Source organism: Chiloscyllium plagiosum, unplaced genomic scaffold (genome assembly GCF_037043375.1).
Source record: "Chiloscyllium plagiosum isolate Xiang-an unplaced genomic scaffold, Cpla_swu_hap1 HiC_scaffold_6, whole genome shotgun sequence".
NCBI lineage: Eukaryota > Metazoa > Chordata > Chondrichthyes > Orectolobiformes > Hemiscylliidae > Chiloscyllium > Chiloscyllium plagiosum.
Window position 1 is genome coordinate 130,016,634 of NW_028270144.1, and position 26,341 is coordinate 130,042,974.

Sequence of the window (26,341 nt, forward strand, 5' to 3'; positions counted from 1 at the left end):
CAGTCTGAAGAAGGGTCACTGGACTTGAAACTTTAATGCTGTTTTTTTCCTGCATTGATGCTGCACAAACACAGAAGATCCGTCAGCAATTTCGTTTTTTAAAAATTCTTTCACGGGATGAGGGAGTCGCTGGCTAGGCAGCATTTATTGCCCATCCGTAACTGCCCAGAGGACAGTTAACAGTCAACCACATTCCTTGTGGATTATTTTGACAAAAGTTGCAGTGGGAGGAGGAACAGCGAGTACCTTCCCGTCAGGCCCTTGTTCAATTTAAAGTATAACAATTTACCTCATCTACAGGCGGAGGGCACACTGAGCAGAAGCGGGCACGGGATTGCTTAGTAAGTGAAGGTAGATATTTGGGTGGTTGTATTACCTGAAACATTTCTCAGGTAGTGTCTCCCACCCATCCTCCTCCTTTAACCAAAAAACAAGGTTGTGTGTGCTGGATTGGTATGGTCACTAATTTTTATGTTCTTTTAAAAGTTTTCAGTAGTCTCGTTGGGAATTTAGAACAGTGGGAATGGAGGTTAGGGCAGCTAAATGTTCCTCCTGCAGAATATGGGAGGTAAGGGTCACCACTAGTGTCCATGCTGACTGCATCTGCAGGAATCCAACTCCAGCTCCTCTGTGTTAGGGAACTAGAGCTGGAGCTGGATCACTTTGGATCGTTGGGGAGGCGGAGGAGGTTATTGAGAGGAGTTACAGAGAGGTAGTCACACTTCAGGTAAAAAAAAAGGCAAATGGGTTACTGTCAGGGGACAGAAAGGGAACCGACAGGCAGTGCAGGGACCCCTGTGGCCGTTCCCCTCAGCAATAAGTATACCACTTTGGATGCTGTTGGTAGTGGTGGGGGGCTACAGATAACCAGGGGTAAGCAATGGGGAATAGGTCTCTGGCACAGAGTCTGTGCCTGTTATTCAGAGGGGAAGGGGGAAGAGGAGCAGAGCATTAGTCATTGGGAACTCCACATTTAGGGGCAGACAGGAGGTTCTGTGGGAACAGGAGAGAGTCACGGTTGGTGTGTTGCCTCCCAGGTGCCAGGGATTCATGATGGTATCTGATCATGTTTTTGGGATCCTTGAGGGGAAGGGGGAGCAGCCCCATGTTATGGTCCATATAGGCACCAATGACATAGGTAGGAAAAAGGATGAGGACTGAAGGGAGAAATGCAGGGAGCTAGGGTGGAAGCTTAGAGCTAGAGCAAACAGTTATCATCTCTGGTTTGCTGTCCATGGAGGGAGGGGCAGGGGCAGGGGGAGGGGGCTACAGGAAGGAGGGTTTTGGATTCATGGATAATTGGGCTCTTTCTGGCGTGGGTGGGTCCTCTACAAACAGGATGGTCTTCACCTGAACCAGAGGGGTAATATCATCTTTGGGAGGGTTTAAATCAATTCACCATGGGGATGGGAATCTAAATTGTAGTTCAAGTGTCCAGGAGCTGTAGAGTAGGAGGTCTGAAATAAGGTTTCAAGGCTATAAACAGGCATTGGCAAACAAGACGTTGGTTTGAAGTGGGTCTACTTCAACGCCAGGAGCATCTGGAATAAGGTGGGTGAACTTGCAGCAAGGGTTGGTACCTGGGACTTCAACGTTGTAGCCATTTCAGAGACATGGATAGAGCAGGGACAGGAATGGTTGTTGCAGGTTCCGGGATTTAGATGTTGCAATAAGAACAGCGAAGATGGTTTTGGGGTGGGGGTGGGGGGGTGACAGCGTTATTAGTCAAGGACAGTATTACAATGACAGAAAGAATGTTTGAGGACTTGTCTACTGAGGTAGTATGGGCTGAGGTTAGAAACAGGAAAGGAGAGGTCACCCTGCTGGGAGTTTTCTATAGGCCTCCAAATAGTTCCAGAGATAGAGGATAGGATAGCAAAGATGATTCTCGACATGAGCAAGAGTGACAGGGTAGTTTTTAACGAGGGGACTTCAATTTCCCAGATATTGACTGGGAATACAATAATTCACATACTCTAGATGGGTCTGTTTTTGTCCAATGTGTGCAGGAGGTTTCCTAACACAGTATGTAGATAAGCCATCAAAGGGAAAGGCCACATTGGATTTGGTACTGGGTAACGAACCCAGCCAGGTTATTAGATTTGGAGGTAGGCAAGCACTTTGGTGATAGCAATCACAATTCATTATTGTTTACTTCAGATATGGAAAGGGGTGGGTATATGCTGCAGGATAAGAGTTACGATTAGGCAAGAGGATGTACATGTATTTCAAAAGGCAAGGACTGATTAGGGATAGTCAACACAGCTGTGCGCGTGGGAAATCAGGTCTCACAAACTTGATTGCATGTTTTGAAGAAGTAACAAAGAGGATTGATGATGGCAGAGCGGTAGATGTGATCTATATGGACTTCAGTAAAGCATTCAACAAGGTTTCCCATGGGAGACTGATTAGCAAGGTTAGATCTCATGGAATACAGGGAGAACTAGCCATTTGGATACAGAACTGGCTCAAAGGTAGAAGACAGAGGGTGGTGGTGGAGGGTTGTTTTTCAGATTGGAGGTCTGTGACCAGTGGAGTGCCATAAGGATCGGTGCTGGATGCACTGCTTTTCATCATTTATATAAATGATTTGGATGTGAGCATTCGAGGTACAGTTAGTAAATTTGCAGATGACACCAAAATAGGAGGTGTAGTGGACAGTGAAGAAGATTACCTCAGATTACAACAGGATCTGGACCAGATGGGCCAATGTGCTGAGAAGTGGCAGATGGAGTTTAATTCAGATAAATGAGAGGTGCTGCATTTTGGGAAAGCAAATCTTAGCAGGACTTATACACTTAATGGGAAGGTCCTAGGGAACAAAGAGACCTTGGAGTGCAGGTTCATAGCTCCTTGAAAGTGGAGTCACAGGTAGATAGGATAGTCAAGACGATGCTTGGTATACTTTCTTTTATTGGTCAGAGTATTGAGTAGGAGTTGAGAGGTCATGTTGCAGCTGTACAGGACATTGGTTAGGCCACTGTTGGAATATTGCGTGCAATTCTGGACTCCTTCCTATCAGAAGGATGTTGAAAAACTTGAAAGGGTTCAGAAAAGATTTACAAGGATGTTGGATGGGTCACAGGATTTGAGCTATAGGGAGAGGCTGAACAGGCTGGGGCTGTTTTCCCTGGAGCATCAGAGACTGAGGGGTTACTTTATACAGGTTTATAAAATCATGAGGCGCATGGGATAGGGTAAATAGACAAAGTCTTTTCCCTGGGGTGGGGGTGTCCAGAATTTGAGGGCATAGGTTTAGGGTGAGAGGGGAAAGATATAAAAGAGACCCAAGGAGCAACGTTTTCACACCAAGGATGGTACGTGTATGGAATGAGCTGCCAGAGGAAGTGGTGGAGGCTGGTACAATTGCAATATTTAAAATGTATCTGGATGGGTATATGAACAGGAAGAGTTTGGAGAGATATGGGACAGGTGCTGGCAGGTGGGACTAGATTAGGTTGGGGTGTCTGGTTGGCATGAATGAGTTGGACCGAAGGGTCTGTTTCCATGCTATACATCTCTGACTCTTTAGATTGCATAGGATGGGGAAGGAAACTGCAGGGGATGGGCAGAATTGAAATGTGGAGCTTGATAAGTATGTACCAGCCAGGCAGTGAGGAAGTTATTGAGCAAGGGAGCTGTGGTTTACTAACGAAGTTGAATGTCTTGTCAAGAGGAAGGCAGCGGCTTATGTTAAGATGAGATGTGAAGGCTCAGTTTAGGGCGCTTGAGAGTTACAGTTAGCCAGGAAAGACCTAAAGAGAGAGCCAAGAGCAGCCAGTAGGGGACACGAGAAGTCGTTGGTGGATAGGAGCAAGGAAAACCCCCAAAGCTTTCTATATGAATATCAGGAATAAAAGAATGACTAGAGTAAGCTTAGGGCCAATCAAGGATAGTGGGAAGTAATGCGTGGAGTCAGATTAGATAAGGGAAGCGCTAAATGAATTTTTAAAAAATAAGTATTCACACTGGAAAAAGACAAGGTTGTCAAGGAGAATACTGAGATACAGGCTACTAGACTAGATGGGATAGAGGTTCACAAGGAGGTGTTAGCAATTCTGGAAAGTGTGAAAATAAGTAAGTCCTCTGGATCAGATGGAATTTAACCTCGGATTCTCTGGGAAGCCAGGGATAAAGACTGCAGAGCCTTTGGCTTTGATCTTTATGTCGTCATTGTCGACAGGAATAGTGCCAGAAGATTAGAGGATAGCAAATGTTGTCCCCTTGTTCAAGCAGGCAAGTGGAGACCACCCTGGTAATTACAGACCAGTGAGCTTTACTTCAGTTGTGGGTAAAGTGCTGGAAAGGGTTATACAAGTTAGGATTTATCATCATCGGGAGAGGAACACGTTGATTAGAAATGGTCAACACTGTTTTGAGAGGTCGTGCCTCTCAAACTTTATTGAGTTCTTTGACCAAACAGATGTATGAGGGTCACGGGGTTGATGTGGTGTATATGGGTTTCAGTCGGGTGTTTGATAAGGTTCCACACGGTAGGCTATTGCACAAAATACAGAGGCATGGGATTGAGGGTGTCATCAGTATACACTTAATTCCAGATTTTTAAAAAAAATTGAATTCAAATTCCACCATCTGCCGGGACAGTATTCAAACCTAGGTCCCCAGAACATTACCTGGGTCTCTGAATTCATAGTCCAGCGATAATACCACGAGGCCATTGCCGCCCATTTAACACTCTTCTTGTTTGTTTCAAATCTACCCACCTTGGTAGTTGAACCCATTAACAGTCTGAAATAACTTACTGTTCCTTTTCCCCAGTCTGTGAGTGCCTCGCTGAGGCCCTGTTTTTCCTCACAGTTCTATTCTACTGCAGGATTATTGACTTGAAACAAACCTGTTGAGCATTCTGAGCATTTCCTACTCAGATTTCCACTAATTCCAGTACTGGGCTCAATTTCTACTCTCTTCAGTGTGAGGAAGTGTTTCCTCAGATTGAAGGCCCTGCCACTTGTTTGGGGCACACTCCACCACAGGAAATAGTTTGATCTCAAATTTTTAAATTTTCTTAATTAGATACCACAATTTTGTTTCAAGGGAATGTAAGACTGGTGTATGCAACTTCTCTTATTTTCCCTCTTTCATCTTGTGTAGGGGAAAGGGCTGGAGTGAATGTACATATGCCCCAAAGTAGCATCTCAGGTCACTTGGCATTCTGGATGTCTTACCATGCTGCTGGTGTTGGGCTGACCCAGGGTGTTGGTTGTGCCGAAACCAAAGCCAGTGCTCTGTGTGGTGGTGGCCAGTCCAAAAGGTTTGCTCCCAAAGAGGCCTGTGCTAGCCTGCTGCTGCGGCTGACCAAACAGGCCACCGGTGGCTGTGCCGAAAGCACCAGTACCTAAAACACAAACATCCCAACATCAGTGGGAAGGACCGACTGCACCTCAGCGAGAGGGAAACAGCCAAACATGGCAGGACCTTCTTCCCCATTGAGTTTCACCTTGTTCCCACTGCCCATTTCCTTGTAACTCTTTATATACAACCCCACAAACCCCAACACAAACACTTAAATTTGTTCCCACAGTTGCATAGACTTGCCTCTCCGCTTGCAGCTTGACTGGAGCTGTTGCGTTTTCTGTAAAATAAGCAAAACACCGAACATCCAAACCCCCTACAAACATTTACAGGGTTAGCCATATTTAGAGAGGCTGGAAGGAGAAATTTCTTTGAGGGCTGAAAATCGTTGGAATGTATAACTAAGCTCATAATGCTCAGTCAGTCAGCGTATCTAAGACTGGGATCAAGAGATCCTTGGTTATTGAGGGAACTAAAGAGTATGGGCCAGCACAGGAAGGTGCCGTCGAGGTTGTATGTCAGCCACAATTTCATTGAACGGTGAAGCAGGTCAAGGGATGGGATGGTCTACTTGAAGCAATGCTCATCAGTTCTCTCACTCACATTCATGATTGTATTGGATTGAAACAGGATTTCAGAATTTCAATTTCGGCCAAATACTGAGAGCGCTCAACTCATCAACAGCTGTTCGGAGTACCTGTTATTGGCAGCAGCAATGTAAAATAAGGCTTCAATCTTTACGTAAAGTGGCAACAGCAGCATGGAAGTGACACGGGTAAATGGGAACACAGGAACAGTCTCCCGAGCCTGAATAGTCAGCCAAGATTAGTTTTAGTGTGGAGGTATCTCCCACCCTGCAACCCACAGGGCAGGAAGCAACGATAAAGAGTAGACAATAGTAAACATACCGACCTGCGGTCAGCACTGATCTGGAAAGAGTCAAGCAGGGCACACTGCTGTTTTGATTCCCATATATGCATTTCCCCTTTCTTAGTTGTGTTGTTGGCAGAGGGTTATGTTAAACCCGTTCTGAAGTCTGTAGTGCATATAATACAAACCATCCTGCTGCTTTCCACACTGTCCTCCCATGTAGTGCCTTACTGAGAGAGAATACTTCACCTTGACAAGTGTGGAAATGCCATATAGACCGACAGTCATGGCGACAGAACATTCAAAGCTTCATGCCCATTCAGACTACAAATTCTCTGTTCTGTTGAAATACTTGCTGTCTTTACCTAGTCTGAGACCATAAGTGGCAGCAGTCCCCAGCATCAACGGGACCAACCATTAACAGCCTTCTGAACTGAACTAGCAAAACCAAGAAAGGCCCACCTTAATTGTAAAAGTGGGGGGGGAAGGGAAGATAGACAATGGATTAACAACTTGGAAGAATCCATTTGTAGTGAAATGATTGTTTGATGAAGTGGTGAGATTTCCTATAACACACATACATGTCCTCTTTTGGAATAATTTCTTTTCAGTGCCTGGGTCAGACTCTCTCCCTGCCACAAAGCAGCTCCTTCAAGCCTATGTTCTGCTTAAGCCTGCTCTGTAAACCCAAATTGGTTTAGGTAGTGGACAGTCCTATAGGGCAGAACTGTTGGGTAGGAAAGATTCCTCCTCATTGCCATCTCTGACAGCCTTTTAACTCTCAAAACTGTGTAGCATCTTCAACTCCACAGGAGAAATGTCTCTGAACAGAATGCATGTGCACTGTCATGCATGCTCACCCCACAGAATACTTGCCCAAAGCCACAGCACGCATATTGTAATAGGGAGGCAGGATACAGATGCAAAAGAGTTGGTGCTAACAAAACATGCGTTCCCCAGAGGTACTGAATTGATTAAACCATGGTATATGCTTGCCAGTGGCTTGGCACAGGGTGGCCCAGCACTAAACTGTGATACTGGGCAGAGATAGGAGCTGCTGAAATAGCCATTGTACAATTGGTGACTCTCCCCTGAAGGATGCTGCGTAGGGAGCGGTGGTGGGGGGGGGGTGGGGTCCTGTGCCCATGGGACTCTACTTGCAAAAGAAAAAAGATATCTGTAAGAGGCAGATGTAAATGGGGAAGTAGGAACTAGACCTAAAATAAGTTCCAGTTTTCACCAGTTGGTAAATCATTCCAGCACGATTGAGCAACATAGTTTATACTTCCTGCAAAAAGACCAAACCACGACCTGGTCTCAGCTCTCATCAAAGCTTTAAACCTCACGATGAAAGTCCCTACCTGTTTTTTGAAGACTGGACCCACAGACTGTCCCCAGCACACCCACTTGGGAAAGGAGACCAGTGTCTGAGGAGAGGAAGTCACTCGTTCAATATTTGATTTTACGTTAAAATTAAAAATTTACAACATATCTAAAGTGCCAAAGGAGATAATCCATATTTGCAGAGCCCATGGGCACAGATGGCTCTCTTAGTTGCTGCTCCAAGGTATCCTGATCACAGGGCTCCTCCTTCCCCCCCAAAACACATCACAGCCTTCAGTTAAAAAAAAAAAGGGGGTTGGGGAGAAGCGTTTGTAAAAGGTACCATACATATCTTAAACAAGAATTGGAAGTGGATTTCACTCCAGTCCAACTCATTTTTCAAGAAGAGTTAACAACACTGGTGGTAACGTTCCTGTTCTGATAATCCAGAAGCTCAGGCTGTTCTAATCCAGAGCCCAGGAGACAGTGAGGTCTGCAGATGCTGGAGATCAGAGTTGAGCGTGTGTTACTGGAAAAGCACAGCAGGTCAGGCAGCATCTGAGGAGCAGGAGAATTAACGTTTCAGGCCGGAGGCCTTTGTCAGGAATCCTGATGAAGGGCTCCATCCCGAAATGTCAATATTCCTGCTCCCTGGATGCTGCCTGATCTGCAGTAATCCAGTGCCAGATATTTCAAATCTCATTGTGAATGTTTTGTGCATTTGATCAGATTTTTAGGAAAATCCAGAAATAAAAAGCAACCATGAATCTGCTGCCAAAACCCAACTGGCTCACCACCATCCTTTAGGGAAGGGAATGGAAGGGTGCTGAGTTCACTTGGCCTGGGTGTTAATGTGACATCAGGTCGAGAGCAACATGGCTAACTTGATACCCTCAAAAATGTATGATGGATAGTAACTGCCAGCATCTTTCATAGAGCAAACCAGTAGCGAGGGAGGCAAATTATGACTCCAGAGTGTAAAAAGGGCATGCTGTCTTACTGTGGGCTTTCTGCTCTAGAAAGCTGAGGAAATAAACATAAAAGGAAAATTGTCACAAAATATAATATGTGAAACAGCGAGTGTTTGTCCCCATGTTTTGTTGAAAGACAGACCTGATCTGGGACAAATCTGTCTCATTTACCTTAGTGTTGCCCTATCTGAGCAAAGTGGCATTAACACAGCTGTGCAGTGGTAAATCAGATTAACATGTGGCAGTGATGCACAGATGGCCAGGGCCCTTGTAATGCAGTGACATTGTCCCCATCTCTGAACCAGAAGACCCAGGGACAGATCTTTCCTGCTCTAAAGGTGAATGAGAACACCTCAGAGGGTTGATTGACAACAATCTGTATGAAGGTCTGGGGATACCAACCGGAAAACCCAGTGACTGATGTGAAACTGGCATCAGCAATGCTGCAACATTCCCAATGAACTGTCGTGTTCCACACTAACAAGGGGAAGTCACTGCCCAATGTGCAGCCTCTGGGGGGTTGGCACAGAACAGGGCTCACGGAAAATCAGATGTGCTGCTTGAACATCTCCAAAGAGCCAGGCTCAAGCATCACACCTGATCCTCAAAGAATATATGTTGAGAGTGGAGATGACACAGGTGGCAAAGGGGTTGCATGCAACAGCAATTACGGATTTATTTTATTTTAATGAAGAAAACCCAAAATACAAATCCCCCAATGATTCCAGCTGCTCAAGAGAGCGAGTGGTTGAGAACAAGAGCCTTGGAAACAGCGGTTCAATTCCCAGTGGAGTAAGCCAACCTGCAGTGTGAACCATACTCAGTACATGGACAGCTTCCAACACCATTTGGGCTCAGGAAAACAAGGGGAGAGGAGAAAACACGACTCCGGACTGAAAACAGGGTGTACCTAACGATGGAAAACGCCCCGGATAGTATCACAGGAGGGTTAGCTAAACAAATAGAACAGAGACATGGAGGGGGAAGAGAGAGTTTGAGGGGCCGAGAAGTATTGAGAGGGAATTCCAAAGCTTAAGGCTCAGGCAACTGAAGACACAGCCAGCCATCAACAGGCAGTAAAACTGGGAGTACATTGGAACTGTAGCACTGCAGGCATCACAGACTGGAGTTTGCAGAATGGGAATAGCAAGAATACAAGGAATTTAAAATTTTGATGGGGGTGCTAAGGTGGTGCTGGATGAATGAGTCTTGGAGAGTATGATAGGGAGAGCAGAGGTTTGGATAAGCTGAAGTTGCAAGGCCACTAGAAAGGACCTTATCCATTCTAGTGCCCTTGCAACAGACAGATATTCTTCCAATACTCTAACCAAAGTTGGACAAATGGGATTAAGTATTGGTACAGGGCAGTCAGCTTCAAGAGGTAGGCACTTATGCTGCACATAACCATCACCTTGACCCTTAATACATAGATTTAGCAGCCCCAGCCTACCCCAAATGAAAATTCTTGCCTAAAACAATAGCCCAATTGTTCAGAATAGACTGCAGCCAGTCAACGAACTCACTTGCTCCGAAGCCAGTTTTATTCTGTCCAAAATTGAAGCCTCCGGTTGGGTTGGCTGGAGTGGCTCCAAACAGCCCAGTGCCGGCACTGGATGTAGCCGTCGAAGTGCCAAACAGACCACCACCGCCCCCTAGGGGTGCCTGAGGCCCTTTGCGGCCAGCTGTGTAATCCTCCAAACGCAGCTCCTGGAAGATGCAGGATCACAGAGAGACAGCTTGTCAATGGTGGAAGCATCCCAACAAACCAGTTCACAGGGTCCAGAATCCTGAGAGATTTACTCCCTGAACTTTCTCCTGGAGGTGCTGAGTTCAGCTAATTCAGTAAGATGGAGGGGACAGCAGTATTGAGAATATTAGTCAACTGGCAACCCAGATTCCAGGACGTTATCTGGAGAATGCCAGTTAAATACCCAGAACAGCCGGTTTGTGGATACAAACTCATTCAGTTTTGTCTTATATCAGTCAAAGGGTGGTGCCAGTTCTAATGGATTGTTGCTAAGTTCCACTTGCCTAATGCATGGGCTTCTTGCTGAGATATGTGTATCATCGATAGTCACAGGTGAGGTGCCGGAAGACTGGAGGTTGGCTGATGTGGTGCCAAGGGTGGTATGGACAAGCCAGGGAACTATAGACCAGTGAGCCTGATGTGGGTGGTGGGCATGTTGTTGGAGGGAATCCTGAGGGACAGGACACATGTATTTGGAAAGACAAGGACTGATTAGGGATAGTCAACATGGCTTGATTGAGTTTTTTGAAGTAACAAAAAGGATTGATGAGGGCAGAGCGGTAGAAGCGATCTATATGGACTTCAGTAAGGCGTTCGACAAGGTTCCCCATGGGAGACTGGTTAGCATGGTTAGATCTCATGGGATACAGGGAGAACTAGCCATTTTGATACTGAACTGGCTCAAAGGTAGAAGACAGAGGGTGGTGGTGGAGGGTTGTTTTTCAGACTGGAGGCCTGTGACCAGTGGAGTGCCACAAGGATCGGTGCTGGGTCCTCTACTTTTTGTCATTTACATAAATGATTTGGATGCGATCGTAAGAGGTACAGTTAGTAAGTTTGCAGATGACACCAAAATTGGAGGTCTAGTGGACAAAGAGGGTTACCTCAGATTACAACAGGATCTGGACCAGATGGGCCAATGGGCAGAAAAGTGGCAGATGGAATTTAATTCAGATAAATGCGAGGTGCTGCATTTTGGGAAAGGAAATTTCAGCAGGATTTATACACTTAATGGGAAGGTCCTAGGGAGTGTTGCTGAGGAAAGAGACCTTGGAGTGCAGGTTCATAGCTCCTTGAAAGTGGAGTCGCAGGTAGATAGGATAGTGAAGGCGGCGTTTGGTATGCTTTCCTTTATTGGTCAGAGTATTGAGTACAGGAGTTGGGAGGTCATGTTGCGGCTGTACAGGACATTGGTTAGGCCACTGTTGGAATATTGTGTGCAATTCTGGTCTCCTTCCTATCAGAAAGATGTTGTGAAACTTGAAAGGGTTCAGAAAAGATTTACAAGGATGTTGCCAGGGTTGGAGGATTTGAGCTATAGGGAGAGGCTGAACAGGCTGGGGCTGTTTTCCCTGGAGCGTCGGAGGCTGAGGGGTGGCCTTATAGAGGTTTATAAAATTATGAGAGGCATGATTACGATAAATAGGCAAAGTCTTTTTCCTGGGGTCGGGGAATCCAGAATTTGAGGGCATAAGTTTAGGGTGAGAGGGGAAAGATATAAAAGAGACCTAAGGGGCAACTTTTTCACACAGAGGGTGGTACGGGTATGGAATGAGCTGAGAGAGGAAGTAGTGGAGGCTGGTACAATTGCAACATTTAAAAGGCATCTGGATGGGTATATGAATAGGAAGGGTTTGGAGGGATATGGGCTGGGTGCTGACAGATGGGACTAGATTTGGTTGGGATATCTGGTCAGCATGGATGGGTTGGACTGAAGGGTCTATTTCCATGCTGTACATCGCTATGACTCTATGATATCCTTTCCTGAAGGACACCTAAACGTATCCCACCTGATTCTAAATGCAACTCCAGTCTACAAATTCTATTGATATTTAACTGCTCTCTGTACTGGCCTAGCAAGCCTTTTAATAGTATTAAACTGAATATCAAATTACACCGAGGGCTCGTGCTTTAGGTACAAGTCTATATTTTCTTTCTGGAAGATTCAAAATTTGAAATTAGGCCAATTTCGTAAAGGAGATAATTAGTTCACTGTGACATGGGGTCATTATATCTTAGGAAAAGTATCCTTGTGACTCGAAGGTACCAGAGCAGGTAAGAGTTACAAGGCATAGGGTAAACAAACAGTTAAATGGAGATCAACTGGAAATGGCCTCAGCCTGCAATTCAGAACAGATCTTGCTGAAAAAGCAGTAAACCTTATTCTGAACAGAACAGAGACCACGGTGCTGTGTTACACTATTGCAAACAGTTGAGAGCTGAAGCCTGGGAGAGCAGCGCAGTAGGTGGATGAGATACTCTAGCCATTTCAGTTTTACCAGAGTCAGATTGTTTAAAGGGTCTAAACAGGAAATCTTTGGGGTTTGTGACTCATCAATACATAGTGAACCTGGATAGAAAAGCTCTATACAGGCAATCTGTTTGAGCATCACATCTATCTGAGGTCTTCAGATGGAACATACCTGCTTGGGAAAGTGCCTCAAGGGCCAAATGTATCACTTGGGAAACAGGAAAACCTGTGCACCCAAGATTGAATCGGAAACTCGTGGGCTCTGTATGGTAGTACATTTCTATGGAATGTAACACAAGCGCTTGTAACTATGAAAAGCACATCTTTGCTACACTGACTATTTAAAGACTACTGCCTTTTTGCAATTCTTTTAGTTGGTTCATTATGATAAAACTTAGACAACTGATGGGCAGGGTGTCACTTTTTCATTCAGTTGGTACCCCAGGATTCCTTTCTTTTAAAACACCACTGGTCTCTGCAGTAATTATAACACTAGGCACAGGTAACACACGCTCATCTTACCAAGGAAGGAGAACCCACCCACACAACAGTTCTCACCTCCAGTGACTTGGTTTCGTATTCCTTCATGGCTGTGATACACTGGTGCTTGGTGCTAATGTTGGTGCTGACTCCAGACTTCACCATTGTATCTGTGCCTGTTGGAGGCTACAGGAATACAAAAGATAACCACACAGTGGTGTTAATACGGCACAGCACTTGCATGAGAAGAGGGGCTGAATTCCAAACCCTCCACCAACTACTATCAGGTTGTAAACAGCTCACTTAGAAACCAGTTTTGCTGACTGAAGTTGCCAGCTCAAATCTCTATCTCCATGGCTGGCTGGCAGAGCTGCCTAATGGCTGACATTGGTCACTCTTTCCCACTCTCAATCCAATACCATTTGAGGCACAATGATTATTCAAATAGGCAGACAATACAGAAATTCCCAAATTCTCAGAGTGATGTGGCTGTTAGCTTCCTACTCTGCCTTGGTGTAAGCTCAACACTGCCATCCCCATCATACTCACATTGAATTTAACCGTGGTTCCAGTAGGAGCAGCAGTGCTAAAGGTGGTTCCCCCGAACAAGGTCCCAGAGGTCCCACCGAAAGGATTAGAGGCGGTGCTGGTGGTCCCAAACAGGCCACCGCCCGTCGTGCTGGCTCCAAAACCTGAAAGCAAGAATGTAGAGTCACTGTAGTTCCTGGAGTACACAAAAATAAAACACAATCAGAGTCCTACAGCACACAGTCAGGCCCTTTGGCCCAAACCCACCAAAAACATTCGGTGGTGCTTCTATACGGCATAGCAAGTGTTCTTCTCACACTCGCTCCTCTGACCCACCCTACACGAACCATCAAAACATGCAAATCTTGGACCAGGATGTTTTTTGTTCCTTAAACCCGTGTTATTCAATAGATTGTAGCGGAGCTGACTGAACTCAATTCCACATTTTCAACTAACCCCAATAACCATGACTCCCTTTTTTGTCAAGGACCCATCCTATTTTAAAAATACTGATTAGATTCCCCACAGTCTGGAAACAGGCTTTCAGCCCAACAAATCCACATTGACCCTCCGAAGAGTAACCCACCCAGACCCATTGCCCTACCCTATATTTAACCTGACTAATGCACCTCCACTACTCTCTATGGAGGACAGTTTCAGACTAACAATGTTCAGAATCAAATTCTTCCTCCTCTCCAACCTAAAGGGAGACTCCTTTTTAAACTGCATCCTTTTATTCCAGTCTCTCCCATGAGGGGCTCCATCTTCTCAGCATCCACCCTGTTAAGTCCCGTCCTGAATAAGATCCAGCTGCTCTTTGGTGATCTCAGCTCCTTAGACAAAAGGCCAATGGAAGATGAGCAGACAGTGCTATTGCAGTGGGCAGTACCCAGGAACTTCCAGCTCCTGGAACCACTTAAACAACAAAGGGGACTTCAAATGCCTGTTGGTTCATTCATGACATCTCAGGAGCACTTTCCAAGATCTCATTAACAACAATGAAATAAATGAACAAATATTAGCCGAGACACTGGTGAGCACATCAATGCTCTTCTTCAAAATAGTGACCGTGGGATCTTTTATATCCAGCCGAGGGGGCATACAGAGCCTCAGTTTAACATCTCCTTGGAGAGACAGCGAGGTGCTCCCTCAGTTTTGCATAGACAGTGTTAGCTTGGGACCAGTGACAAGCACCTGGATTGGGATTGAAACTTGAACTCATGGCAGACAGTGTTGAGACAGTGTCTTGGTATTCATTTGCATTCCCATAATTGTGCTGCATTTTTGTTTTTATTGTGAACACGGTGGCTCAGTAGTTAGCACTGCTCCCTCTCAGTGCCAGGGACGTGGGTTCAATTCCAGCCATGGGCAACTCAATGTGGTGTGTGCACATTCTCCCCATATCTGTGTGGGTTTCCTCTGGGTGCACCAATTTCCTCCCACAGTCCAAAGATGTGCAGGTTTAGGTGGATTGTCCATGCTAAATTACCCATAGTGTCCAGGGATGTGTAGGTTAGGTGCATTAGTCAAGGGTAAATATAAGATAGAGAGAATGGGTCTGGGTGGGTTACTCTTCTGAGGGTCAGTGTGGACTGGTTGGGCTAAAAGGACCTGTTTCCACACTGTGGGGATTCGATATTGTATCTGACACTTAAATGGTGACGACCCAGTCTCCCTAAGGTAAGGTTGCTGTACTGATACAGTGAAAACACATCAGGGTTGGCATGCAACTTGTAATGCTCAAAGGAAGATCTAACCCAATGCTAATTGGAGAGATTGTGCAGCTGAAAATGCAGCACCAGGCGACATGAAGAGGTCAAGCCTGACATTAAACCTGCCTCCTCTGCTGCTGAAATCTGACAAATGCAGTGCTTACTTCCAAAGCCTCCAGCAGGTTTGCTCTGAGTGAAGGCATTGCTCTGCTGATTGGAGAACAGGCCCCCGGTGCTCGTGCCCCCAAACAGGCTGTTGGACGTCGACGTGCCAAAACCAAAGCCAGCGTTGGTGGATGAAGTTGCTGGTTGTCCAAAACTACTGGAGCCGAACAGACCTCCTGCAGGGAGACAGATGGTAGTTTAACAAATGAAACAAAATGATGGGCCTCTCTATTCACTACTTTCAATGTAATGACATTTCAAACGCTCAGCCAAGTGCTTTTTAAAAGATTGGAGGTTTCCCCACCTCAACTACCCTCCCAGGCAGTGCCCTCCCGATTCCCACCAGCCTCAAATACCCTCTAAACCACTCTCCTTTCACTTCAAAATTATGCCCCTTTGTTATTGACACTTAGACTTTGGGGAACAGCTGCTTCCTATTCACCCTATCCCCTCAGAACCTTATATTCCCTTATCTGGTTGCCCCTCAATCTTTCCCACTCCAAAGGAAACAACCTGAGCCTATCCAGCCTCTCTCGGTCGCTAACCTGCTCCATCCCAGGCAACGTCCTGGTGAACCCCCCTCTGCACACCCTCCCAAGCAAACCCCATCCTTCCTATAGTGTGGAGACCCAAACCGCGCACAGTCCTCCAGCCGTGGCCTAAGCAAAGTCCTGTACAGCTCCAACACAATCTCCCTGCTCTTCTAATCCAAGTTGCGAGAGATAAAGGCAAGTATCCCACCTGCCTGAATTACCCTATTCGTCTATTCTGGAATCTGTGGATAAATACCCCAAGATCCCTCTATTCCTTGGAGCTCCCTTGTGTCCTGCCATTCATCGAGTACTCTTTTGTCTTGTTCTTGCCTCCAAAGTGCACCACTTCTTACTTACCTTAGTTAAGCTCCACGTGCAACTGATCTGCCCACTGACCAATCTGTTATAGCCTCCTGTAGCCCAAGAATGTCCCCCTTATGGTTAACCACCCACCCATCTTATCATTCCGTTACGTTCACACCTACATTGTTTGTACATATCACAAACAATAATATACCCAACCCTAACCTTCAGTACACATCGCACACTGGGCTTACAAGCAGAGGAAATGGTTCATACAGCAAATGGTTAGGATCTGCAATGCACTTGCCCGAGGGTGTAATGGAGGCAGATTCAAATCAAGGTTTCCAGAAGGGAATTGGATGACAAACTATTTGCAGGGCTCCAGGGATAAAGTAGGGAGTGGCACTAGATGAACTGCTCCTTCAGAGGGCCAACTGCAATACAGTACAGGATGCCCTCCCTCCGTGCTGTATTCAGGCTGCCCCTTTTGTGTCACCAACATTACAACAGTGACTCACTTCAAAAGTCCTTCATTGGCTGTTGGAGACATTAGTGAGTTAGGAAGGGATATTTTACTGCAGTTATGTTGGGCCTTGGTGAGACTCCTGGAGTATTGCGTCCAGGTTAGACCTCACTACCCAAGGAAAGATATACTTGTTGTGGAGGGAGCACAGCTAAGGTTCACAGGGGATGACAGGACTGTCCTTTGGAGAGATTGATCTGAATTGGTCTGTACTCACTGGGGTTGAGGAGGATAGAGGGGATCTGATTGAAACACACATTTCTAAAAGAGCTGGACAGACTAGAGGCAGGGAGGGGGTTTCCATTGGTTGGGGAATCTACAGACAGGGAGCACAGTCTCACAACGCAGTGTAGGACTGGGAGGAAAGATTTCTTCAGGGAGCAAGGGGAGTGAACTTGTGCCACTTTCTATCACAGAAGATTGTAGAGGCCAGGTTGCTCAATATTTTCGCAAGAAGACCATTTTTAAAGATTTTAAAGGCATCAAGGGGTCTGGAAAGAAAGCAGCAATATGATTTTGAGATAGAGGATCAGCCTGGATAATACTGAACGGTGGAGGCGGCTTGAAGGGCCAAATAGTCTACTCCTGCTCCTATATCCTACGTTATTGAAAGGTTATTTTATTCACAATTAAATATACCCCAACTGAAGGTTAGCAGAGAACAATCAAATGAGAATTTACTCTGTACCTGGCTTGTTTTGAGTGTTACCAAAGAGTCCACCACCAGTATTGGTGGCTGTACCAAATCCAGCTGTGGCCGCACCAAATCCACCAAACCCTGGAGTTGCAGTATCTGAAAAGCAGGAAATCACAAGGATTTAGGTTACTGGTGAGAGGGACTCAGTGATGGATAAGAGATGGGAAGTGGGTGCCATACATTTCCTCCAGCCTCCTCCATCATCCAAAAGGCCGTGGCTGAAAAATGACTGCAGCTCCACTTTGCTCCCAAGCCTCTTGGCTCACGTCCGTCAACCAATCCTCAAAAGGAGTCAAACTCTCAAACCCTCTGCCATCAGGAATACAGAAAAAAAAAGGCTGACGTTGTTTCTCCTCAAACAAAGAGGTTTAAGGGGAATTTGAATAGAGGCCTTTAATAGTAAGCTTTGACAGATGAGTAGAAACGGTCGCCAGATTTACACTAATAGACAGAAGAATCAGAAGGATTAGGAGCATTCTTACTTTCATATCACCCCTAAAGAGGGAGGGTGAAAAAATACTGTCGACTTTCCGCCCTACTCCATGGTACAGGCTGTGGCCTCTCTCTCCTTTTTACCTGGACAGCCTCCAGAACTGAAATGGTCAACTGAATCAGACTTGTGCTGCTGAAGCGATAATGAGCTTAGTGTAACAGGAGTCATGTAGTCTAGTGCATACTTTCTGAACTAATTCAGAAACTCCAGTTAGGTCATTTGAGAACTTATAATTCTATTTTCAATACATTTGAGCAGAAATTCTGCTAACAATAAAAATGCGTTCAGGTTGGAATGTTCGAAGACTGCAACATTTGAATAGTATTCAATGCAGAGCGTTAATGATCCCTGGCCCAGGGAAGGATAAATCTGTCTGAGAGACAGGGTGCAGGGAAGTTTAATAACCAAGAGAGCTGCTCTTATTACACACCGAAATTCAGAAAAATGAAAAAAATCTCGATATGTTCAAAATTCTGAAAGGGTTTCTGACAAGAGGCCATTTCCTCCTGGCTACAGGGTCAAGAATAAGGGCACAATATCAAGATTTAGGACACAGATTATGAGAATTTTTTTGACTCAGTGGTAAACCTTTGAAACATTTCACTGTTCAGTTTGAGAATATTCAAGATGGAACGTAATAGATTTTGGCACTAAGAGAATGAAAACATATGGACGGGAGAGTTGAGGAAAGCTGAAGATCACCATGATTTTACAGAATAGTAGAGCAGTTTTGATGTTTGGGATAATTTAAATGACGGATCAAGACAGCAGCTGGTGGGAGTAGTATTGGGTCCTTACTCAAATATGTAAATAGCTAGCAACATGTGTAATCACATCTCAGACCTTCTGGAAAGAGCTCCTGTGGAGATCTCATGCCAAGTTAGAGCACACGAGTCAAAACACATGGAATCTTGTTTGCAGATTACTTCTAGGGACCTAGGCCACTGAGGACTAACACTGTCATTGGAGGTGTAGTGAGCTATTGTTCCTCTTGCTGTAATATGCCTGTTCAGTCCAGAGAGCAGAGATAACATGCCAAATAGCAGCACATGCACACAGTATCTCGGGAGGAATAGCCCAAGACATCTGTCCAGTGGCTTCCATGTTGCTGCATAGCCGTGTGGGAGTACAGCTGACAAGGAACACTGCTATCAGTCTCATTGATTCATGGTCAGTGGGGTCTCTCAGGGTGGGGAGCCTGCTGCCCCTTACTCAGCATGCTCTAAATCATCACTTCAATCTCACACCAGCTGGCATACGAATGCTTTTGGGGCTTGTCTTGGTGATGAGTCACTGTCCAAGCGACACTCAACTTCCCCGCCTCCCAAAATACAAAATGCAGAAAGAGCCAACTTACTCTGCCCGAACGCTGAAGTAGTGAATCCACTGGTGTTGCCGAAGGTGGGAGTGCCAAACTGCGACTTATTAAACATCTTGCCAGATTACCAAGACTGCAGGCAACTGTAAAGGAAAACAGACCAAGAGAAATCAGTCCCCTCAAACTGCGAGGGAGAGATATCAGAAACTCAAAGCATCAACAGAATGCCAGTGCACAGGGGCATGAGAAATATTGACCAACTCTCCCTTTGCCTCATGGAAAAGCCCAGCCAGCAGGATTCATCCTCTCCAAACACTGGCTCTGCTTGTTAAGCTCAAACCTGGAGGATGCGTAAGAAGGGGGCAGATTAAACTACTATACCTCTTTGAATATTGAAGTGCCAGATGAGCAGCTTTATCAATAAGGATTCACGAAGGGTTTTGGGTGGGGAGTACATGTGACCAACACTGGCATGGATACAGGATTGGTTAATGGACAGGCAACATAAGTGAGTATGTTCAGGTTGTGACCAGTGGGATGCTGCAAAGATCAATGCTGTTGTCACAGCTATTTACAATCAATATGATCAATTGTTGGCAATACTGGATAGACTTACTTGATAGACCAGTGGGGTCTTTTTGCCTGCAAATTAGTTAGACAGTGATGAGTTACTGAACAAACACAAAAAACTGCCAATGTATTTTTAACAAAAGAACGTGTAAAGAAAAGAAAACCAATGCTTGAGAAACAATTTGGGAAGAGGTGACCATAAACAGCAAAACATCCTTTCCATAAACCCGACCCAGGTGAACGATCACTTCTCACTTCACCGGAAGGTATCTGCACATTCCCAAGATGCAAATCTCTCAGTCTCTCCCTGAGACGACACACTAACTCACCAAATACGGACTACTACCTGGGGCTATTCCCAACCTGTCTACCCAGACGGTTTGGTTGACTTGGCAAACTAAGCTGCCCTCCTGCTGGTAAAAATATTTACTCTGAATGGGATCTGCTTCTGGCTCCTTTCCACCGGTCTCTCTCTGGGATACAAACCTTAAGTCAGTAAAGATTTCAATAATTATCTCACCAGGAAGTTTGCTAGGGCACAACTTTAGTTGTATGATTACTTGGAAGGGCTGTTTTGACCAAATGCTGCAAAAACGAATAAGAGGCACCTACGGAGAACTGAAAACAAATACATTTAACCTCCCCTGAAGAATCTAAGCTCCAAAATAAAAATATATTACAAACCTTTACACCGTACAAATGACTTACGACAGAAAGTAACACACCCAAGTTAGTAAACAATATGAAGCTAGATGGAAATGTAGGCTGGAAGAGGACAGAGGCTGCAAATAAATATCGACAGTTAAACGGGTAGGGAACCAAGTGGCATACTGCGAGATAATACATATTACTCACATTAGTTGCAAGAATACAAAACAGATTTTTTTAAAATAAAGGCATGAAAATTGTAAACTTCATATTCAGAGAGATTTAGAGCCATAGAGATGTACAGCATGGAAACAGACCCTTCAGTCCAACCTGTCCATGCTGACCAGATACCCCAACCCAATCTAGTCCCACCTGCCAGCACCCAGCCCATATCCCTCCAAACGCTTCCTATTCATATACCCATCCAAATGCCTCTTAAATGTTGCAATTGTACCAGCCTCCACCACTTCCTCTGGCAGCTCATTCCATACACGTACCACCCTCTGTGTGAAAAAGTTGCCTTTTAGGTCTCTTTTATATCTTTCCCCTCTCACCCTAAACCTGTACCCTTGAGTTCCGGGATCCCCCAGACTAGGGAAAAGACTTCGCCTATTTACCATAGCCATTCCCCTCATGATTTTATAAACCTCTATAAGGTCACCCCTCAGTCTCTGATGCTCCAGGGAAAACAGCCCCAGCCTGTTCCTATAGCTCAAACCCTCCAACCCTGGCAACGTCTTTGTAAATCTTTTCTGAACCCTTCTGCATATTCTCACAAGCATTACAGAATTTAGAACGCAGAAAGCAATTAAGGCAGCCTTCACCACAAGGGGATTGGAACACAGGAATAAAGAAATAGTTTTACAATTGCACAGTAGTTTGCTGAGACTATACCTCTAATAGAGGTAGAGAGGGATAGAGGTTGAGGGAAAGACTTGCAGAACTCAGACACAGACACGAGTGGTGGAGAAATGAAAATGAGGAGGATGCACATTGCCCTCGAAATGGTATCGCCATGGTTAGATTACTGGGCGACTAATGCAGAGGTCCAGACTAATTCTCCAAGGACGAGTTCAAACCCCATCATGGTGGATGGTGGAATTTAAAGTCAATCAATAAAGCCAACCAATAAAGTTGGTTTTCATCTGGTTTACTAATGTTCTTATCAGATCTGGCCTACCTGTGATTCCAGACCTATAGCAGTATGGTTCACCCTTCACTGAACAATCAGGGATGGGCAATAAATGATGACCTAGTCATTCCCATGAATGACTAAAACAAAAGACCATATCCCAGACACCTCCATCACCAACCCTGGGTATTGTCTGACTCATCAAAGGTGATAGCACCGTGATATATAGAAGCGAGTAGCCCCAGCCCTCCTTAACATTAGCTCCAGACTCCACAAAGTCTTACGGCATTGCTGCTGACTACCCCCATTAGCTGATGAACCAGTAACAAACCATGTTGAACACCACTTGGAGGACACACTGAAGGTGGAGATGTACTCGGGATGTGGAATTCTAACACCCAAAGGCTTTCAGTACCACTACTAACCAAGCCGGTTAAGTCCTGAAGGCATATCTTTCAGACTGTGTGGTAAGTGGTGACAGAAAGCCAACATGAGGGGAAAACGTGTTCAAACTCAAGCTCACTCAATACCATCCAGCACAAAGCAGCTAGTGCTTCCACCATCAACATGCAGCAGGTGTTTGCCCCACCTACAAGATACACTTCATTAAGATCACCAAGACTTCTCACGTGTTCCCTCGATACACCGGGGCTCTCATGGTATGTAGTAGTGACCCTACCTCTGACCCCAGCAGCCCCATTTCAAGTGCCACCTACTCAGTACCGTGTAGTAATATCACTGCACACGTTGACAAAATAAAATCTCCAAACCCAGACCCCTACAACTGAGAAGGGCATCACCAGGGAATTCTTCTCCAAGCCATCACCATCCTGACTTGGAAATATTCCTACACCATCACAATTAAAATCTTGGCATCCTCTAACAGCACAAACACCACATGGATTGCAGCAGTCTCAAGGGTAATTAGAGATGGACAATAAATGCTGAACTAGGTGATGCCAACAAAAGTAATTCAAAACTGGGTAAACGTAGAGGTCCTAGAGAGCAGTAGGGCTGGAGGTGGTTACAGATTAGAGGGACGAAGCCGTGAAGTGTTTAAATACAGGTAAAAAATACTGTTAAAAAAATCAAGCCACTGCTGGAGAAGGAGCCAATGTAGGTGATCAAGAACAAAAGATAGGGCTGAACTGGACAGGAGTCAAACTAGAAACAGCAGAGTCATGTGGAGGATAGAAGATGGAACTGCATTAACAGTCAGGTCTAGAGGTCAAAGAGTCACAAATGAAGGTTGCAGCAGGAAACAAGCTGTGGATGGGATGATAAGTGATGCTACAGGATGGAAACAGGCAGCGTTCAGGTTAACGACAACAGGGTCTTCGGAGTTGAAGAGTGTGGTGCTGGAAAAGCACAGTCAGTCAGGGAGCATCATGAAGAGCTTAAGCTCGAAACGTCGACTCTCTTGCCCCTCGGTTGCTGCCTGACTGACTGTGCTTTTCCAGCACCACACTCTTCAACTCCGATCTCCAGCATCTGCAGTGCTCACTTTCTCCCGAATGGGGCTTTGAGGCAAACACGACATCAGAGCTGTGAACAGACTGTTTCAGCATCAACAGAGACCAGGAGTGAAACAGTCACAACATGTAAATGGAATTTGTAGCAGGGACTGAAGGCAATCATTTCAATCTTAATGTTGGTTAACTGGAGGTATTCATCATAAAACTTTAGAGGACAGAAAGATCACAGCCAACAGCTCAAAAAATCAAATGGCAAGGGCATATTTACAAACGGTCATGGGCAGTACAATTCTAATGTGCACATCTCCCCTTAACTCATTTCAGAAGTGAGGCAGTCAGGTACAGGTTACCTGGTAATCTCACTTCAACTGAGCAATGTTTTCACAGGACAAATACTTCAGGTGAACACAACTGTTCCTACCCAAGGAGGGATACTGTGGGGCCATTCAGTCCTTCAAGTTGGCATTGTGTGTAAACAGGTGTTCTGTATATATCAGAGAATTCTGCTCTGCTACAAGAGCCCCTTTTGGAGCAGAGTGGAAGTGTCCCTAATCCTGGGCCAAGAGGCCTGTTTCAGAGGTAATAACATCTCTGTATAAGGTTGATTAGAAAAACAGATTATATTTAAAAAACTCTGCTCCAAATTCCATTAACCACTGAGGCACTTTCTCTGGACTGCCTCCAATGTCAGTATATCTTTCTCCAGATAAGGGGACCAAACCTGTTCACAGTATTCAGCTGTCGGGGTCTGACTAGCACCCTGGCCAGTTTCAGCAAAATTTATAAGTTTATATGCTATTCTGTTTGAAATAAAGTCAACGTTCCGTTTGCCTTCCCTACTACCCACTGAACTTCAATGGGATTCAACTTCATGTGAATCATGTACAAGAACCCCACCCTCAGCCCATCCCTTGGGGCTGCAGTTTGTTCAGTCTTCCTCTATTTAAATAATATTCATCTCTTTCGTTCTTCCTGCCAAAGTGCAGAACCTCAAATGTTCCTACATTATAACCATTGAGTTTTTCTGCATACATCCCCCTGCAAACTCTCTCACCCTTGCTATCCCACTTGTTTTTGTGCCATCCACAAAGTTGGCTAAAGTGCATTCAGCATCATCGTTAATATACCTAACTGTGGCTCCAGCACTAATCCCTGTACACTCCACCAGTTACAGACAGTCCTCCTGAAAACACACCCTGTACTTAAACTCTGGTCACTCACAAGACAATCCTCTATCCATGCCAATACCATGGGTTCTCACCTTATTAAGTAGTCTAAAGTCTGATTTTATATGGAGTGCCTTTTGGAAGTACAAATATTATGTCCACTATTGATTACCATATCAAAAACTGAAGTCAGTCTGTTTGGCATGATTTCTCCTTCATGACCGTCTGATCATATCAGTTTTTTATATAAAAGTTACATTCTCAGGTTATCTGTAACAATTGGTGTCAGGGCAGATAAGATGTTGAAGGTGTTAGCCCCCTGTGATTTTTTAGATTAGAATCAGTCTAAACATTATGGCACAGACAGGGGGCTAACACCTTCAACACCTTATCTGCCCTGACACCAATTGTTACAGATAACCTGAGAATGTAACTTTTAAAACAAGTTTTGGGATTTACATATGAAAGTGAAACTATAATGGTCACTAACAGATGACAGACTTAACAAACAAACAATCAACGTATTTTTCAATGTATAATTCCAGTTACATCACACTGTAAACTTTTGCTATAAATTCAGTGTCTTACAATTTCCCCTTCACAACCACCTGGAGCAGCATCGCTTCAAAAGCTAGTGCTTCCAATTAAACCTGTTGGACTATAACCTGGTGTTGTGTGATTTTTAACTTTGCACACTCCGGTCCAACACCGGCATCTCCAAATCATGATCATATCAGCATTTCTAAATACTCTACATCCAAGACTCCAACGCTGTTGCAATCCCAGACTGAAATGCTAGCTCAATTTCTGTGGAGAGAGAAACAGTCAAAGCTGCTGAGTTTGTTTGGTTAAAAGTCACACAACACCAGGTTATAGTCCAACAGGTTTAATTGGAAGCACTAGCTTTCGGAGCGACGCTCCTTCATCAGGTGGTTATGGCTAACACCGGCATCTCCAAACCATGGGCTTGTTTGTTTCTCTCTCTAAGTGCACCCTGTCAAGGTCGGTCCCAACCAGCTTGCTGTGTAAGAGGCGGCCAGCCTGGCTAACTCTCCCTGACTGTCAGCACACACCAACAGACAAATAAACACAATTACCGCGGTGCCAGGAGGCCACTCGGCCCATCCCCTTCATGGATGACCCGGATACCTGGGAGGATACAGTCCAACCAGACACGCACATGTTTGTGAGAGTCCGCCGGGGAGGCCCACACCCCCCCCCCCCCCACGGGAGGCCCACACACCCCCCCCCCCACACGGGAGGCCCACACACCCCCCCCCCCACACGGGAGGCCCACACACCCCCCCCCCCCACACGGGAGGCCCACACCCCCCCCCCCCACGGGAGGCCCACACACCCCCCCCCCCACACGGGAGGCCCACACACCCCCCCCCCCACGGGAGGCCCACACCCCCCCCACGGGAGACCCACACCCCCCCCCCCCACGGGAGGCCCACACACCCCCCCCCCCCCCCACGGGAGGCCCACACACCCCCCCCCCCCCCACGGGAGGCCCACACACCCCCCCCCCCCCCCCACGGGAGGCCCACACCCCCCCCCCCCCCACGGGAGGCCCACACCCCCCCCCACGGGAGGCCCACACCCCCCCCCCACGGGAGGCCCACACACACCCCCCCCCACACGGGAGGCCCATCCCCCCATCCCCCGGTAACTACAATCCCTGGCTGCCCATCCCCTGAAACCCGCCCAGGCCCAGGCCCAGGCCCAGGCCCAGGCTGAGCCGTCCCCACCCCCGGGGACAGCGGCCTCCAGGCCTACCTGCTCAGGCCTCACTCACCGCCCGCTGCCAACTCTGATAATCCTTCCCCCTGCTCAGTCGGCCAGCCAGCCCGCTCCGTCCTGGATACGCACTTCAAGCAGCCCCCTGGACGCCAGAGCTTCGACCGTACGACTAGGCCAGGCCCCGCCCACGTAACCGCAACACGACACGCGCCCACTATGCACACTGATTGGTCGCCGGCACATCAATCAGGAGCGGTGCTTGTCGATTGGGCAACTCAGCTGTCGGTCAGACGGGTTCCTTGGAAGCATTGGCTGAAGCCCCGGCTACGCCGGAAATGGACAGTGTACTCACGTTCCATTGGCTTGTTTCCGAACGGAAG

The 26,341-nt window shown here is 46.1% G+C and overlaps 1 protein-coding gene across 3 annotated transcripts in view; it reads right to left on the reverse strand.

The window, feature by feature from the left end:
- Window positions 1-26,141, reverse strand: part of nup98 (nucleoporin 98 and 96 precursor) — an 84,802-nt gene extending 58,661 nt beyond the window's left edge. Inside the window, exons 1-9 of one of the 3 annotated variants that reach the window (XM_043692564.2) lie at window positions 26,017-26,141; window positions 19,267-19,370; window positions 17,408-17,512; window positions 15,360-15,536; window positions 13,505-13,647; window positions 13,034-13,141; window positions 10,001-10,184; window positions 7,545-7,610; window positions 5,187-5,356 (exon numbers count right to left, since the gene is read on the reverse strand). In XM_043692564.2, coding sequence (XP_043548499.2) covers window positions 5,187-5,356; window positions 7,545-7,610; window positions 10,001-10,184; window positions 13,034-13,141; window positions 13,505-13,647; window positions 15,360-15,536; window positions 17,408-17,512; window positions 19,267-19,342 — 1,029 coding nt within the window. In that variant the 5' untranslated portion in view covers window positions 19,343-19,370; window positions 26,017-26,141. Of the gene's footprint in view, window positions 1-5,186; window positions 5,357-7,544; window positions 7,611-10,000; window positions 10,185-13,033; window positions 13,142-13,504; window positions 13,648-15,359; window positions 15,537-17,407; window positions 17,513-19,266; window positions 19,371-25,997 lie in introns of all 3 variants that reach the window. The other 2 variants (XM_043692563.2, XM_087988479.1) reach the window with 2 other exon arrangements.
- Window positions 26,142-26,341: the final 200 nt, after the last annotated feature.